The sequence below is a fragment of the Scyliorhinus canicula genome, chromosome 10 (genome assembly GCF_902713615.1).
Source record: "Scyliorhinus canicula chromosome 10, sScyCan1.1, whole genome shotgun sequence".
NCBI lineage: Eukaryota > Metazoa > Chordata > Chondrichthyes > Carcharhiniformes > Scyliorhinidae > Scyliorhinus > Scyliorhinus canicula.
In genome coordinates this window covers 139959734-139977458 of record NC_052155.1, presented here as the reverse complement: position 1 = coordinate 139977458, position 17725 = coordinate 139959734, and the positions used below count along the sequence as shown (strand labels likewise).

General features: G+C 46.2%; 1 protein-coding gene across 3 annotated transcripts in view; it reads left to right on the top strand.

Moving 5' to 3' along the window:
- Positions 1-256: 256 nt before the first annotated feature.
- Positions 257-17725, top strand: part of dscc1 (DNA replication and sister chromatid cohesion 1) — a 67683-nt gene continuing 50214 nt past the window's right edge. Inside the window, exon 1 of one of the 3 annotated variants that reach the window (XM_038809794.1) lies at positions 257-524. In XM_038809794.1, coding sequence (XP_038665722.1) covers positions 310-524 — 215 coding nt within the window. In that variant the 5' untranslated portion in view covers positions 257-309. Of the gene's footprint in view, positions 666-17725 lie in introns of all 3 variants that reach the window. The other 2 variants (XM_038809793.1, XM_038809795.1) reach the window with 2 other exon arrangements.

The window sequence follows — 17725 nt, the reverse complement described above, 5'->3', positions numbered from 1 at the left end:
CCCAGTCTACCAGACTGTAAATCACATCTCGTAAATCCTCCAACCCTTATGCACTCAATCCAGTATCCCATTCACTAGAAGCGTATACTTGGCTCAAAATTGGAATGGTTTGTAACGTTCACAGCAGGCCACTGGTTTAAAACAAAAAAACTCATTTCCGCCTCTCAGTCCGGCCAATTTCAGATGGCGCGCGATTTCTTGCTGGGAAATCGACATTTCTCCCGCCCTCAGTTCTGATTGGTTACAGTATCCAATTCCTGAATGTTTCCGGTCTGGGGGATATCTCTCTCTCTATCTGCTGGCTGATGGATGGAGTTTCTGCCAGCCCAGCTCAGCACAGTCACCCCCAGCAGCATGAGGACTCTGCAGGAGATCCAGGCAACTTTGCAGGTCGCCAAACTGGACCCAGCCGAGTTGCAACCGGTGGCTCAGTGCCTGTCGTTCAGTGAGAGTTTCAGCTCGGAGGATTACTGCCTCTTGGAAGTAGACGACACTCTGTGTAAATACATCGAATCAGGGCAGAGGTAGGGTTTCTGCTGTCACACAGTCGCAGCTTGTAGCACAAAGTTCCTCTCTTGCCTTTCTCACCAGGAAGCTGAAGCAGGCACATCCCAAGTTATTTATGTTTTGTCACCAAAGCGTGTAATGCCACCTCTCCGGACCTGGTATGTAAAGTTAATATACATATCTCCCAACTCCGGAAAAGAATGAAGACTGTTAAGAAAGGGGCGGGGGACGCAGGGACATTGACGGTTGACTTTTATTTCATCCAATACGTGAAATAACATTTTCAACTGACCGTCCCGGAAATAATATTAACGCAAAGAGACCAATAAAGGGATAAGGGAAAATTGAGAGTAAAGAAAGAGGTGTGTACATGCAGTACATCACTTCCCTTACGTAGTCCCACGGGGTCGAGGATGATTTGCTTCCACACCAACAATGAGTTCTCAGGTGACTGAGTGCAATGCATGACCTATAGCAGTGTTTTTCAAACTTTTTTTTCTGGGGTCCCATTTTTGCTGACCTTCGCCACCCACGCCGGCTGACCTGGCTTGCCAGTCCATTTACAGTTTCTTTACTAATGCATTATTTCCTTACTTCAATGTGTGGGGAACATGTAGTGATTTTGGCTTTCCACTCGCGATTGCCAAACTTTCAATTACTTTTGGAAAGCTGCGATTTCTTCACAGTGCCAAAAACAATCATCATCCTTCCCTTGCAATCTGAGGTTCAGTTCATTTAGAATTGAAAAGATGTCTGCAAAGTAAGACATAGTTAGCGTCCAAGTTTCATCAGCAAACAAATCGGTCAGAGAGGACAATTTCTCGAAGAAAGCGTGGATTTCGTAAACTCTGAGTAGCTCCCCTGTTGACTGATCAGGACAGCAACTCTTCAAGCGGACGAAGACCACTGTCATATGGATTAATTGGTCACTGATTCGATTCAATGCTTTAATGTAGTCTAAAAGGTCAGCAAAAAACTTCACACCCTTCAGTACACAGAGGGCGACAATGTGATGATTTCCGATGGCTTTAATTATATCCTGTGCCAAACGTTCAGTTCTGTCCATGATTAAACCATGAGGAATATATACTCTCTCCAGATCATTTGAGTAATGTTTAGGGATACAAAACAGATTGCGGTCATAGCCTTGTTCGTCACCGGTGATCATAAGAACTAGGAGCAGGAGTAGGCCATCTGGCCCCTCGAGCCTGCTCCGCCATTCAATTAGATCATGGCTGATCTTTTGTGGACTCAGCTCCACTTTCCGGCCCGAACACCATAACCCTTAATCCCTTTATTCTTCAAAAAACAAATCGGTCAGAGAGGACAAATCGGTCAGAGAGGCGACACGCAGTCAGCTGCCGGCATGCCGTTATCGCACTTTGACCCCGGGTTCAGGTCCCAACACTCGGGCCGCATGCGCACTAATGAGCGGGCACGTATGTACAGTGCGCCCACATTTTTTTAGCTGGTTACAGTTGCCATTTTTAAAGCCGCTCGCAGCCAACATTGTTAAAAGCCGGCTACTGCGGCTGTTGTCCGCGAATTCCCGCGATCGGGAATTCTGCGTTGGCTGGCTCTGCGACCTGCCCTGACCCACCCGTGGGTTGCGACCCCACTTTTAAAATACCTGACCTATAGTGTCTGTCACAGGGGGGGGCAGACAGTGGTTGGAGGAGCGGGTGGGTGGGGTTCCTGGGCTGCCATGCACTCCTTTCTCTGTTGACGCTTGACTGCAGCTTGCTCTCTGCGATGCAACGCTCGGTGTTCAGCTCCTTCCCAGGTTCATCCACTCCGGATGGTCTTGGGCCGGAGATTACCAGGTGTCGTTGGGGATGTTGAACTTTTTGAAGGGGTGTCTTTGAATTGTTTTCTCTGCCCCCCTGGACTTTCTTGCCCCGTTGAAGCTCCTGAGTAGCGTACTTGTTTCAGGAATCTCGTATCAGGCATGCAGACGATGTGTCTGCCCAGTGGAGCTGATTAAGCGTGGTCAATGCTTCAATACTGGGGATGTTGTCCTGATTGAGAACACTCACATTGGTGTGCCTATCCTGCTAATGGATTCGCAGGACCCTGTGGAGGTAGCACCGATGGTACCAGGGTATGGAGGTGCCTACTGTACATAGTCCATGTAGAGCCACATAGGAGGGCAGCTACCACTACTGCTCTGTAGACCATAAGCTCGGTGCTAGCTCTGAGGTCCTGTCTTCAAACACTGTTCCTCAGGCGACCGGAGGCTATGCTGGCACACTGAAGGTGTGGACAACAGAAGAGAGCATAACTAATGAGGGAAGTGATTGGGAGAAAGGACCCCAAAATTAGAAAGGTAGAGGAACGTGTAAAATTAAATTGTCAAGGAACATAAACAAAATAGGAAAATGTTACAATAATATAAAAGAAAGAAGGAAGACGTGCACTTATAAATCATGAGATATTACATTTTGGTAACATATTGCTTGGAATATAAGAATCTAAACAGGGAGAGGATGAGGGAGTTCAATGAAGGTTCACAAGGTTGATTGATCCTGGGTATGGAGGGATTTTCATACGAGTTGTTGTTGAGTAGGTTGGGCCTGTGCTCACTGGAGTTTAAAAGAATGCGAGGCAACCTTATTGAGACATTTACGATTCTTGGGGGGGGGGGGGGGTGCTTGACATAGTGGATGCTGAGAGGTTATTTTCCCATGTGGGAGAGTCTACACCAGAGGGCATAATCTCAGAGTAAGGGGTCGCCTATTTAAGACTGACAAGGAGGAATGTTTTCTTCTCAGGATAGTGAATGTGTGGAATTCTTTACCACAGAGAGCTGTAGAGGCTGGGTCGTTTAGTATGTTCAATACTGACACAGAATTTTAATCAGTAAGGGAGTCAAGGGTTATTGGGATAAGGCAAGAAAGTGGAGTTGAGGATTATGTCAGATCAGTCATGACCTCACTGAATGGCAGAGCACTCGATGGGCAGAATGGCCCACTTCTGCTGGTATGCCTTATGGTCTACAAATGCAAATTGCTTAAAGTAGGCCATTTTTAAAGCAAGCCAAACACTTGGGTTTATTTTATTAATAATCTTTATTGTCACAAATAGCCTTACATTAACACTTCAATGAAGTTACTGTGGAAAGCCCCGAGTCCCGAGTTACTGTTCGGGTACACCTGAGGGAGAATTCAATGTCCAAATTATCTAACAGCACGTCTTTTGGGACTTGTGGGAGGAAACCGGAGGAAACCCACAAAGACACAGAGAGAATATGCAGACTCCGCACAGTGACCCAAGCCAGGAATCAAACCCGGGTCCCTGGCGCTGTGAAGCAGCTGTGTTTAGCCCTGTGAAGAGGGCTAAAAGGGGTCATGAAATATCTTTGGCTAACAGTGTTAAGGAAAATCCCAAAGCATTTTATTCGTATGTAAGGAGCAAGAGGGTAACTAGAGAAAGGATTGGCCCACTTAAAGACAAAAGAGGGAATTTATGCGTGGACTCAGAGGAAATGGGTGAGATTCTTAATGAGTACTTTGCATCGGTATTCACAAAGGAGAGGGACAAGACGGATGTTGAGGCTAGGGGTGGATGTTTAAATACTCTACGTCAAGTTGTCATACGGAAGGGGGAAGTTTTGGGTATTCTAAAAGACATTAAGGTGGACAAGTCCCCAGGACCAGATGGGATCTATCCCAGGTTCATGAGGGAAGCGAGGGTTGAAATAGCTGGGGCCTTAACAGATATCTTTGCAGCATCCTTGAGCACGGGTGAGGTCCCAGAGGACTGGGGAATTGCTAATGTTGTCCCTTTGTTTAAGAAGGGTAGCAGGGATAATCCAGGGAATTATAGACCTGTGAGTTTGACGTCAGTGGTAGGCAAACTGTTGGAAAAGATACTGAGGGATAGGATCTATTCACATCTGGAAGAAAATAGACTTATCAGTGATAGGCAGCATGGTTTTGTGCAGGGAAGGTCATGTCTTACAAACCTAATAGAATTCTTTGAGGAAGTGACAAAGTTAATTGATGAGGGAAGGGCTGTAGATGTCGTATACATGGACTTTAGTAAGGCGTTTGATAAAGTTTCCCATAGCAGGTTGATGGAAAAAGTGAAGTTGCATGGGGTTCAGGGTGTACTAGCTAGATGGATAAATAACTGGCTGGGCAACAGGAGACAGAGAGTAGTGGTGGAAGGGAGTGTCTCAAAATGGAGAAGGGTGACTAGCGGTGTTCCACAGGGATCCGTGGTCGGACCACTGTTGTTTGTGATCTACATAAATGACCTGGAGGAAGGTATAGGTGGTCTGATTAGCAAGTTTGCAGATGATACTAAGATTGGTGGAGTTACAGATAGCGAGGAGGACTGTCAGAGAATACAACAAAATATAGAAAGATTGGAGAGTTGGGCAGACAAATGGCAGATGGAGTTCAATCCAGGCAAATGCGAGGTGATGCATTTTGGAAGATCAAATTCAAGAGCGGACTATATGGTCAATGGAAGGGTCTTGGGGAAAATTGATGTGCAGAGAGTTATGGGAGTTCAGGTCCATTGTACCCTGAAGGTGGCAACGCAGGTTGATAGAGTGGTCAAGAAGGCAGACAGCATGCTTGCCTTCATCGGACGGGGTATTGAGTACAAGAGTTGGCAGGTCATGTTACAGTTGTATAGGACTTTGGTTCGGCCACATTTGGAATACTGCGTGCAGTTCTGGTCGCCACATTACCAGAAGGATGTGGATGCCTTGGAGAGGGTGCAGAGGAGGTTCACCAGGATGTTGCCTGGTATGGAGGGTGCTAGCTATGAAGAAAGGTTGAGTAGATTAGGATTGTTTTCATTGGAAAGATGGAGGTTGAGGGGGGACCTGATTGAGGTCTACAAAATTATGAGAGGTATGGACAGGGTGGACAGCAACAAGCTTTTCCGAAGAGCGGGGGTGTCAGTTACAAGGGGTCATGATTTCAAGGTGAGAGGGGGAAAGTTTAAGGGAGATGTGCATGGAAAGTCTTTTACGCAGAGGGTGGTGGGTGCCTGGAACACTTTACCAGCGGAGGTGGTAGAGGTGGGCACGATAGCATCATTTAAGAAGCATCTAGACAGGTATATGAATGGGCGAGAACAGAGGGAAGTAGACCTTGGAAAATAGGAGACAGGTTTAGATAAAGGATCTGGATCGGCGCAGGCTGGGAGGGCTGAAGGGCCTGTTCCTGTGCTGTAATTTTCTTTGTTCTTTGTTCAAACACTGTGCTATTCTGCTGCTTGTACAGGTCAGCCATGATTATATTGAATGGTGGAGCAGACTCAAGAGGCCGGGTAGCCTACTCCTGTTCTCAATTTCTAGAGGGACTGAATTGAAAGGGGGATTGGTTAATTCAGTTGCATACATAGTGTGGGTTTAAAACACAGGGTTTGATCCCCATTCTGGCAGAGACAGACTTGGGGTCTGCCTCCGCATCCTACCTGTGGTAAACATCATAGCACCCTGCCATGGTTCGGTGAATAATCAACAAGGACTTGCCTTTGGGATAGGGAACTGGAGAGGAAGAACTGAAAAAATATTGTTGAACTTGTATTGAACCTTGGTTAAATTGCAAAGTATTATGCCATATTATTAAATGGGTATAGAGGCAGTGGAACATAGAACGATACAGCGCAGTACAGGCCCTTCGGCCCTCGATGTTGCACCAACATGGAAAAAAAAACTAAAGACCATCTAACCTACACTATGCCCTTATCATCCATATGCTTATCCAATAAACTTTTAAATGCCCTCAATGTTGGCGAGTTCACTACTGTTGCAGGTAGGGCATTCCACGGCCTCACCACTCTTTGCGTAAAAAACCCACCTCTGACCTCTGTCCTATATCTATTACCCCTCAGTTTAAGGCTATGTCCCCTCGTGCTAGCCACCCCCATCCGCGGGAGAAGGCTCTCGCTGTCCACCCTATCTAACCCTCTGATCATTTTGTATGCCTCTATTAAGTCACCTCTTAACCTTCTTCTCTCTAACGAAAACAACCTGAAGTCCATCAGCCTTTCCTCATAAGATTTTCCCTCCATACCAGGCAACATCCTGGTAAATCTCCTCTGCACCCGTTCCAAAGCTTCCACGTCCTTCCTATAATGAGGCGACCAGAACTGTACGCAATACTCCAAATGCGGCCGTACTAGAGTTTTGTACAACTGCAACATGACCTCATGGCTCCGGAACTCAATCCCTCTACCAATAAAGGCCAACACACCATAGGCCTTCTTTACAACCCTATCAACCTGGGTGGCAACTTTCAGGGATCTATGTACATGGACACCGAGATCCCTCTGCTCATCCACACTACCAAGAATTTTACCATTAGCCAAATATACCGCATTCCTGTTATTCTTTCCAAAGTGAATCACCTCACACTTCTCCACATTAAACTCCATTTGCCACCTCTCAGCCCAGCTCTGCAGCTTATCTATGTCCCTCTGTAACCTGCAACATCCTTCCGCACTGTCTACAACTCCACCGACTTTAGTGTCGTCTCCAAATTTACTCACCCATCCTTCTGCGCTCTCCTCTAGGTCATTTATAAAAATGACAAACAGCAACGGCCCCAGAACAGATCCTTGTGGTACGCCACTCGTAACTGAACTCCATTCTGAACATTTCCCATCAACTACCACTCTCTGTCTTCTTTCAACTAGCCAATTTCTGATCCACATCTCTAAATCACCCTCAATCCCCAGCCTCCGTATTTTCTGCAATAGCCGACCGTGGGGAACCTTATCAAACGCTTTACTGAAATCCATATACACCACATCAACTGCTCTACCCTCGTCTACCTGTTCAGCCACCTTCTCAAAGAACTCGATAAGGTTTGTGAGGCATGACCTACCCTTCACAAAACCATGCTGACTATCCCTAATCATATTATTCCTATCTAGATGATTATAAATCGTATCTTTTATAATCCTCTCCAAGACCTTACCCACCACAGACGTTAGGCTCACCGGCCTATAGTTACCGGGGTTATCTCTACTCCCCTTCTTGAACAAAGGGACCACATTTGCTATCCTCCAGTCCTCTGGCACTATTCCTGTAGCCAATGATGACCTAAAAATCAAAGCCAAAGGCTCAGCAATCTCTTCCCTGGCTTCCCAGAGAATCCTAGGATAAATCCCATCCGGCCCCGGGGACTTATCTATTTTTACCTTGTCCAGAATTGCCAACACTTCTTCCCTACGCACCTCAATGCCATCTATTCTAATAGCCTGGGTCTCAGCATTCTCCTCCACAATATTATCTTTTTCTTGAGTGAATACTGACGAAAAGTATTCATTTAGTATCTCGCTTATCTCCTCAGCCTCCACACACAACTTCCCACCACTGTCCTTGACTGGCCCTACTCTTACCCTAGTCATTCTTTTATTCCTGACATACCTATAGAAAGCTTTTGGGTTTTCCTTGATCCTACCTGCCAAAGACTTCTCATGTCCCCTCCTTGCTCGTCTCAGCTCTCTCTTTAGATCCTTCCTCGCTTCCTTGTAACTATCAAGCGCCCCAACTGAAACGTCATGCCTCATCTTCACATAGGCCTCCTTCTTCCTCTTAACAAGAGATTCCACTTCTTTGGTAAACCACGGTTCCCTCGCTCAACCCCTTCCTCCCTGCCTGACTGGTACGTACTTATCAAGAACATGCAATAGCTGTTCCTTGAACAAGCTCCACATATCCAGTGTGCCCAACCCTTGCAGCCTACTTCTCCAACCAACACATCCTAAGTCATGTCTAATGGCATCATAATTGCCCTTCCCCCAGCTATAACGCTTGCCCTGCGGGGTATACTTATCCCTTTCCATCACTAACGTAAAGGTCACCGAATTGTGGTCACTGTTTCCAAAGTGCTCACCTACCTCCAGATCTAACACCTGGCCTGGTTCATTACCCAAATCCAATGTGGCCTCGCCTCTTGTTGGCCTGTCAACATATTGTGTCAGGAAACCCTCCTGCACACATTGTACAAAGAACGACCCATCTAATGTACTCAAACTATATCTTTTCCAGTCAATATTTGGAAAGTTAAAGTCTCCCATAACAACTACCCTGTTACTTTCGCTCTTTTCCAGAATCATCTTCGCCATCCTTTCCTCTACATCCCTAGAACTATTAGGTGGCCTATAGAAAACTCCCAACAGGGTGACCTCTCCTTTCCTGTTTCTAACCTCAGCCCATACTACCTCAGAAGAAGAGTCCCCATCTAGCATCCTTTCCGCCACCGTAATACTGTCCTTGACGAGCAGCGCCACACCTCCCCCTCTTTTGCCCCCTTCTCTGAGCTTACTAAATCACCTAAACCCCGGAACCTGCAATAACCATTCCTGTCCCTGCTCTATCCATGTCTCTGAAATGGCCACAATATCGAAGTCCCAGGTACCCACCCATGCTGCCAGTTCCCCTACCTTATTTCGTATACTCCTGGCATTGAAGTAGACACACTTCAAACCACCTACCTGAACACTGGCACCCTCCTGCGAAGTCAAATCTGTGCTCCTGACCTCTATACTCTCAATCTCCCGTACCCCAAAACTACAATCCAGGTTCCCATGCCCCTGCTGAATTAGTTTAAACCCCCCCAAAGAGCACTAACAAATCTCCCCCCCAGGATATTGTTGCCCCTCAGGTTCAGATGTAGACCATCCTGTCTATAGAGGTCCCACCTTCCCCAGAAAGAGCCCCAGTTATCCAGAAATCTGAATCCCTCCCGCCTGCGCCATCCCTGTAGCCACGTGTAGTGGAGAGGGTGCAGAATAAATTCACAGGGATTATCCCAGAACTATGTGATTGTACTTGTCGAGAATGGATGAATAGCCTGGATCTCTTTTTTTCTGGAAAAGAAGGCTGAAGGGAACCTAATATGGGTCTTCATAATTATGAAATATGTTGATTGAATTGTTAGAGGAAATGTTTCAAAAGAGCAAAACTAGTAGCCAGTGATATAAGATAGTTTCCAAGAAACCAAAATGGGTAAAGAAGTTGCTCCTAAATTTCCGAAGAGTGGTGGTAATTTATTGCAGGGAGGAGTTGGGACAAACATAGAAATATTTAAGGGGAATCTAGAGAAGCGCAAGTGTGTTGTATCTGTCCAATTCAGATACTTCAACCAGCTCTGTCATTAAAGTTTACCCAGATGTCTTTATTTATGAGTAGAACAGGGCAGCACGGTGGCACAGTGGGTTAGCACTGCTGCCTCACGGCACCGAGATCCCAGGTTCGACCCAGGCTCTGGGTCACTGTCCGTGTGGAGTTTTCACATTCTCCCCGTGTTTGCGTGGGTTTTGCCCCCACAACCCAAGAATGTGCAGGCTAGGTGGATTGGCCACACTAAATTGCCCCTTAATTGGAAAACATTAATTGGGTACTCTAAATTTATAATAAATTAAATAAAATTTATAAGTAGAACAAAGTACAGATACAGATGATATATTGCAACACACTTTATTAAATATAGTTAACCCGTAAATTACCCACTATACATACAAGAAAGACCCAGGATTTGACTGTACGACCCGCAAAGGTGGTCTTAAGTTGTAGAATTGATCCCCGAGTGCCTCTGGTCCCTCTTTGCAAAGGTGATTCTCGCTGACTTTTGCTTGCTTCCTTCTGGTCTGGTCAGGTTCACCTCACACACCGAGTCTTTGCTTGTCTTCTGCTCCTTCTGATTCATTTGCTTGCTCTTTTGGTTCTACTTGCTCTGCTCCTTCTGCCTCTTCTGCTTGCTCTGCTCCTTCTGCCTCTTCTGCTTGCTCTTTTGCTTGTTCTGCTCCTTCTGCATCTTTTGCTTGTTCTGCTTGTTCTTTTGCTTCTGCTTGTTCTGCCTCTTTTCTCTGAGATGCCTACTTTTATCCCCCTCCACTCGCTTTTCCAGAAACTTCTCTGGCTTCCGGCCAATGAGATCTCAGGAGGGGTGTCCCAGCAGCCAATGGTCCAATTGATGACTTTTGTCAGGTCACCTGAGCCCACCCTAGGTGTCCCATCTCTGGTAGTGTGGGCTGCACGTGACCTGTTCCCATATAAGGTAACAGTAAATACCCTCGGTGACTGAAAGTCTGGCTCGATCTAGGCTGCGAACAACAAACCTCCTGCGGTTTGACTGCAGTATGATTTTAAAATGACCACAGGTGAGAAAGGAATACAGCATTATGCGGATAGTTAAATTATGAAGAGGCTTGAGTGGAGCATAATGGTTGGCATTCACTGGTTGGGCCAAATGGCCTGTTTCTGTCCTCCATATTCTATGTAATTCTGCACAGCAGTCCTGCTACTGAGAAACTATACAAGGAAGTCATTAATGCCACAGAAGGGGGCCATTGAGCCCATGCCAGATCTCTTTCAGTTAAACCAGCTGATCCCACTCCCCATGGCCTCTCCCCGTAGTCTTGAAAGTTTATTTCCCTTGAGTGCTACTCCGTTTCCTTTTCAAATCATTTACTGCTCGTGGACACTAGGTTCCAGGTTATTAGCACTTGGTGCAAAACATTCGTCCTTGTATACCCCCTGTATCTCAAACCTGAAATCTGTATCCCTTAGTCCTTGTACCATTAGCTTTCAGGAACAGTTTTTCCTCATTACCTTATCCAAATTTGTCATAACCTCATAAACCATTATCAAATCTCCCCTCAATCCTTTTTCCAAGAACAACCAACCCCTGGCATTCTCCAGCCTAACCTTGTAGCTAAAACAAAAAAGAGTGGCTAAGGTAAATATTGGTCCTTTAGAGGATGAGAAGGGAGTTTTAATAATGGGAGATGAGGAAATGGCTGAGGAACTGAACAGGTTTTTTGGGTCGGTCTTCACAGTGGAAGGCAGAAATAACATGCCAATGCCTGATAGAAATGAGGCTATGACAGGTGAGGACCTTGAGAGGATTGTTATCACTAAGGAGGTAGTGATGGGCAAGCTAATGGGGCTAAAGGTAGACAAGTCTCCTGACCCTGATGGAATGCATCCCAGAGTGCTAAAAGAGATGGCTTCAGAATTTGCAAATGCACTCGTGACAATTTACCTAAATTCACTAGACTCTGGGGTGGTCCCGGTGGATTTGAAATGAGCAAACGTGACACCACTGTTAAAAAAAGGAGGTAGGCAGAGAGCAGGTAATTATAGGCCAGTGAGCTTAACTTCGGTAGTAGGGAAGATGCTGGAATCTATCATCAAGGAAGAAATAGCGAGGCATCTGGATAGAAATTGTCCCATTGGGCAGACGCAGCATGGGTTCATAAAGGGCAGGTCGTGCCTAACTAATTTAGTGGAATTTTTTGAGGACATTATCAGAGAAGTAGATAACGGGGAGCCAATGGATGTGGTATATCTGGATTTCCAGAAAGCCTTTGACAAGGTGCCACACAAAAGGTTGCTGCATAAGATAAAGATGCATGGCATTAAGGGTAAAGTAGTAGCATGGATAGAGGATTGGCTAATTAATAGAAAGCAAAGAGTGGGGATTAATGGGTGTTTCTCTGGTTGGCAATCAGTAGCTAGTGGTGTCCCTCAGGGATCAGTGTTGGGCCCACAATTGTTCACAATTTACATAGATAATTTGGAGTTGGGGACCAAGGGCAATGTGTCCAAGTTTGCAGATGACACGATGATGAGTGGGAAAGCGAAAAGTGCAGAGGATACAGGAAGTCTGCAGAGGGATTTGGATAGGTTAAGTGAATGAGCTGGGGTGTGGCAGATGAAATACAATGTTGACAAATGTGAGGTTATCAATTTTGGTAGGAATAACAGCAAACGGGATTATTATTTAAATGATAAAATATTAAAACATGCTGCTGTGCAGAGAGACCTGGGTGTGCTAGTACATGAGTCGCAAAAAGTTGGTGCAACAGGTGATTAAGAAGGCAAATGGAATTTTGTCCTTCATTGCTAGAGGGATGGAGTTTAAGACTAGGGAGGTTATGCTGCAATTGTATAAGGTGTTAGTGAGGCCACACCTGGAGTATTGTGTTCAGTTTTGGTCTCCTTACTTGAGAAAGGACGTACTGGCACTGGAGGGTGTGCAGAGGAGATTCACTAGGTTAATCCCAGAGCTGAAGGGGTTGGATTACGAGGAGAGGTTGAGTAGATTGGGACTGTACACGTTGGAATTTAGAAGGATGAGGGGGGATATTATAGAAACATATAAAATTATGAAGGGAATAGATAGGATAGATGCGAGCAGGTTGTTTCCACTGGCGGGTGAAAGCAGAACTAGGGGGCATCGCCTCAAAATAAGGGGAAGTAGATTTAGGACTGAGTTTAGGAGGAACTTCTTCACCCAAAGGGTTGTAAAAATATGGAATTCATTGTCCAGTGAAGCAGTTGAGGCTCCTTCATTAAATGTTTTTAAGATAAAGATAGATAGTTTTTTGAAGAATTAAGGGTTCTGGTGTTCGGGCCGGAAAGTGGAGCTGAGTCCACAATAGATCAGCCGTGATCCCATTGAATGGTGGAGCAGGCTCGAGGGGCCAGATGGCCTACTCCTGCTCCTAGTTCTTATGTCTGCATGGGTTTCCTCCGGGTGCTCCAGTTTCCTCCCACAAGTCCCGAAAGACGGGCTGTTGGGTGAATTGGACATTCTGAATTTGACCTCTGTACCTGAACAGGCACTGGAAAGTGGGGATTTTCACAGTAACTTCATTGCAGTGTTAATGTAAGTATACAAAGATTATTATTATCAGCTACTCTAATATGCAACTGCTATCAACTCCTTACTGATGTTAATCCCTGATTAATTTGCTGTCAGTCTAGATTCAATAAAATCTGAGATGGATTTGCAGGTATCATATCATTTATTTATAACTAACTTCCAAGGCTGACTCAATCCATAGGACCTGCAGGACACACATACTGTCTTCTGCAGCATCCAGGATTAAGAGACTCTCAAACAAAGGAACACTGGAGATATACTTCAAATTACATCAAGATTCGCATACAAACTTCCCATTGGTCATTTTACACACCTCCTGACCTGGTCATATATCCTAATTGGCTCACTTATCCTGGGCTCATTTTTTACCCGGCATCCTTTTCACTACTCTCTCCACGAGGCTACCATCCCCCGAGCCATGCTTTGCTCATCTCTTTGTTCTCTGTCTGTGAACACATTACCCTCAGAGTCCTACTGTCCCTCATATTTGTTTGCTCACTTCCTCATTCCCTCCTTTTATCATTTCATGATAACCCATCATTCCTAGCTGTAGTTATGGCCCCTCAGCTAAGAAAACTCGTTGCTGCATTTCTAAATCCTATTGCAGCACCCCATCGGCCGCTGCACCCTCGTGGACCCTAACAGTCAAGACTCTAGGGGCAGCTACCTGTTCCAGCACACCCTGCGTTTTACCCATCACGCATTTTAGGATGGCCAGGCCCACAAAGATGCAGGCGAGATAGTCAAGAGCATACCGGTTCTGCATGACAAACAACCTGAGTTGAGATAATTCCCTGGTTATTGCCCCGAGGGCCCCTAAGGTTTTGTTTCCCAGGATGGTAAGGCCGCAAATAAAATAATTCCTATCGTTGACCGCCAAGGAACCCCCCACACCCCCCCAGTGTCAAGGCGCTCAGAATTCCCCATCCGGCTGAGTGGCCCCGGTTGGGTGCTAGAACCTGAGGTTTCTTCCAACCTTCGCAGAATTCGGCTGAGACTGACCGGCACGCCAATTTATGGTGCAGTATCCACTCAGTGGGGCAGGGGACTGTGGTGGGGACTAGAGTCCCGATAGCAATTTGGCGGGGAAATGGGGGTGACAAAACATTGGTCGCTGTACCATTAAAGAAAAAGTAGTATCCTTGCTCCGTGTACAGGCTAGCGTCACAATCAGTGTATTGATTGAGCAGGGAACCCCTAGTAGCCCATTTCATCCAGCTTTGGAACGCCCATTCGGGCCTCCTAGCAATGCGGAACGCCCTAGACCCAACAGTGATATGAGAGACATTCGCCCAGCCACAAAGGAGCTGGATGCCTAGCGTCAGCGGGACACAAGTGGCATTGTAACAGGCGCATTGACCTGATGTCAGGGTTATGCAACACTTTGGATCAGTACAAGTGGAGAACAGACATGTTATATTCATTTTCATCTCTACCAGCAAACAGCCGTACCCCTCACTGCTGAAACAATTCTCGCACGACCGGGAGTCTCTATTGGGAGTGAAGTGGCTAGGTATATACACCCTCCACCGTCGAAGCTTATCCTGCTGTGAGTGGGAATTATCCCGAGGACGGGGAAGGCAAATAGCCGGTGGGGCCGAACCCGGATCGTAGGGAAAAGTAACTTGCTCGGGCGGTGGCTCGGAACTCTGACAATGAACCACAGTTTGGGGAGTGCCCCAAAGCGGTGAAACAGAAAATAACCTAGACACCGATGTGGGGTTTGGGTAGCAGACAACCCGCTCCTGGCCATACAAGTGGTGGTAGATCTAGTAGAAGAGATTCATACTGTCCAGGTTACCCTCATTCCGGGTCCTAAATAAATTAAGTACATCTCCTGATAACCTACGTCTAGTTGTACCTCCCTCCTTACACAGCCCTTCCTCTGTCTAGTCCCTCTCTCTCTCACAACCTCTTCCTACTCCCTCCTCACAGTCTGATTTTACCTGAAAGGCACCAAGGTTAACACATCCAAAATCAAATTTACATATACTCCAAAAACAAGGTAATGTCCATGCAGTCTTCCCTTCCCATCGTTGGGACCGGTGCAATTGCTTCATAAGTCCTGCATGGTCCGTTAACCTGATGACCTTCCACGAGTCCATACCACGTCCTCGTATATGGGGGCAGCAAAGAACGTCACCTTTGCAGAGGTGAAATGTCTGGGTACTTCATTTGGGGTTACAGATGTAGATGATATTCCCCTGTTCCATTTCCGCCGCCGATGTCACTCCAAGCGAGGCGATGCCGAAGATCACACAGGCGGTGTGTAGCCACCCCACCATGCTTCACACCTGTAAAACAGCGCTGGGGAAGGGAGGCAGGTTAGTGACCGACCTTTTTACAGTGGTGGAGGTGGACCCAAACACTCCGCCCCTCCACTTTAACTGCAGTGGGGGTGGTAAGGAGAACTTGGAAAGACCCCTCCCATCGTGGCTCTGACCCTTTCCGAGTCCAATTTTTTTTTTGACCATGACATAACTACTAGGCTGCACTGAGAGCAAGCTATGTGATAGGGACGGTGACGAGTGAGCTGCGAGGACCCGGCCATGGAGCTCCATGAGGGCGTTAGTGAGGGCTAGAACATAGTTAGTCCTTTCTTTAGTCAGATGGTGAAACTGGACCAATCTGGGAACAGGCAGGTTCCAGGGTGTTCTAATGGGCCTGCCGTAAAAGACTCGGCAGGAAAGAGCCAGGCCGATCCTCCAGGTGTGACCCACAGCTGAATGAGGGCAACGGGGAGCAACTTAAGCCATGTCAGTCACGTGTCCGTTCTTAATTTAGCCAATTTAGTTTTGAGGGTCTGATTGTGTCTCTCAACCAACCCGGCCGCCTGCGGTCTGTACGCACAGTCTAACTGCTGGCGTATTCCCAACTGGGAGCAGAACTCCTTGTTAACCTGTCCAATAAAATGAGGCCCGTTATCAGAACTTAACTGAGCCGGTATTCCGTACATAAACACCTCATCACATTTTTACAGCCTCTGGCTCTCCGTCCAGCTTCCGTCTGGTGGGATGGTCACCAGTAACGAGATGTCCTCTTTGGTGAATAATGATGGGCCAAGCCTATCGGCAGCATCCGAGCCCTAGCCAGCGTACAACATATATTAAGGCATCCAATGATTGTGCAGTATACAATTATAATAACAAGTATTATCAATCTATGCATCAGGTAAAACCCCATGACCAAGCTATAAGAGATAACCCCGAGCTGAATCCGACTAGATAGATAGCCATCCTCAATACTACCGTGTTGCCCTTAGGATTTATATCCTTCGTATAGTTATACCGACTAGCAACTATCCCTCAGCCTTGTCATTCGTATTTACATGTCATGATTTGTAAACTGTGCAGGAAAATCAATGGTAAATGCATCCATCTCGCAGACCAGTGTCAATAGACCCTTTGTGATGTGCTTTCCTCAAGTCCAATCACCGTGAACCATAGCTGGCGCCGCTCAGGAAGGTAACACAATGGCCATTCCGGTTGTTCCACTACCTCCAAGGCATCTGACTACCTCGGGGCAGTAGCACCATAAAAGCTTCCTCATGTCCCTAAGAAGCAGCACACAACTCAGTCCATCAGCGACCAAAAGGTCCTTATCCCTCACTGGGGTTTTTTTTTGTAGGAAGTGCTTTCCGTTTCCCATAGGAATGGTAACTGATGATATTTTGTATCATGCACTGATTATCTTGCTTTATTAATTGCAGGAGCTTCAACCAATCCTGTTTCTATTCCTGATGTCCTGACTCTGACATCAAACATTGTACTGAATCATGTAGCCTGCCAGCCTGGCTTACTTGAGACAATAGCTCCGTTTTCTTCAACCCCCTGTTGTCTGTTATCATTTTCCTTACCGCATGGAGTGTATACTTGCCATTATTTGTTTTTTTGTTAAACACCACTCACACACTTAGTACAGTTAACTTCTTGTGGTTACAACCCAATTGAATTTATACATAACAGTCCCTAACAACTTACAGGACATTTAATCTGTAATAACTGTTATACTCTCCAATGCTATATTGGTTACAAATTTCCCCTCGCGGCAGCAAGCTGCCAATATTCTAGACCAGTGCCTCTCAAAGTGTGGTACGCGTACGTACCGGTACTTGGAGTGTTTCCAGAAAAGAAAGAGACAGTAATCCTGGATTGGCTTCTTTCGCTCACCGGTCCCTGGCACATTGGAAAAAACTGCCGGTACGCCACATCAGATAGTTTGAGATGTACTGTTCCAGACTACTGTCATTTAAAATACGGGGGTTCCTCGTCAGTCGCTCCTGGAGACCACAGATCACCCATCAGCTAACGTCCCGTTAGAAATGTCTGACCGGAGGTTTCAGTATTCAGTAATAATTTGATATTTTGATTTGTTGCTAACCCGTAAGGTTTTTCTTCCGGGCTCTATCATTCAATCCCCTCAAACATGTAGCCAATTGTATCATTAGTTTTTTCCCATACTGTCTGAAACATTCTTCTGCAGAGTGTTGTTCAGGTTCTTCATCTGTATTATTGTTGCTTCATCTGAAACTAAAATGAACAGGTCAAAGGCGGAGAGGGCCCTATTTCTTAATTTGT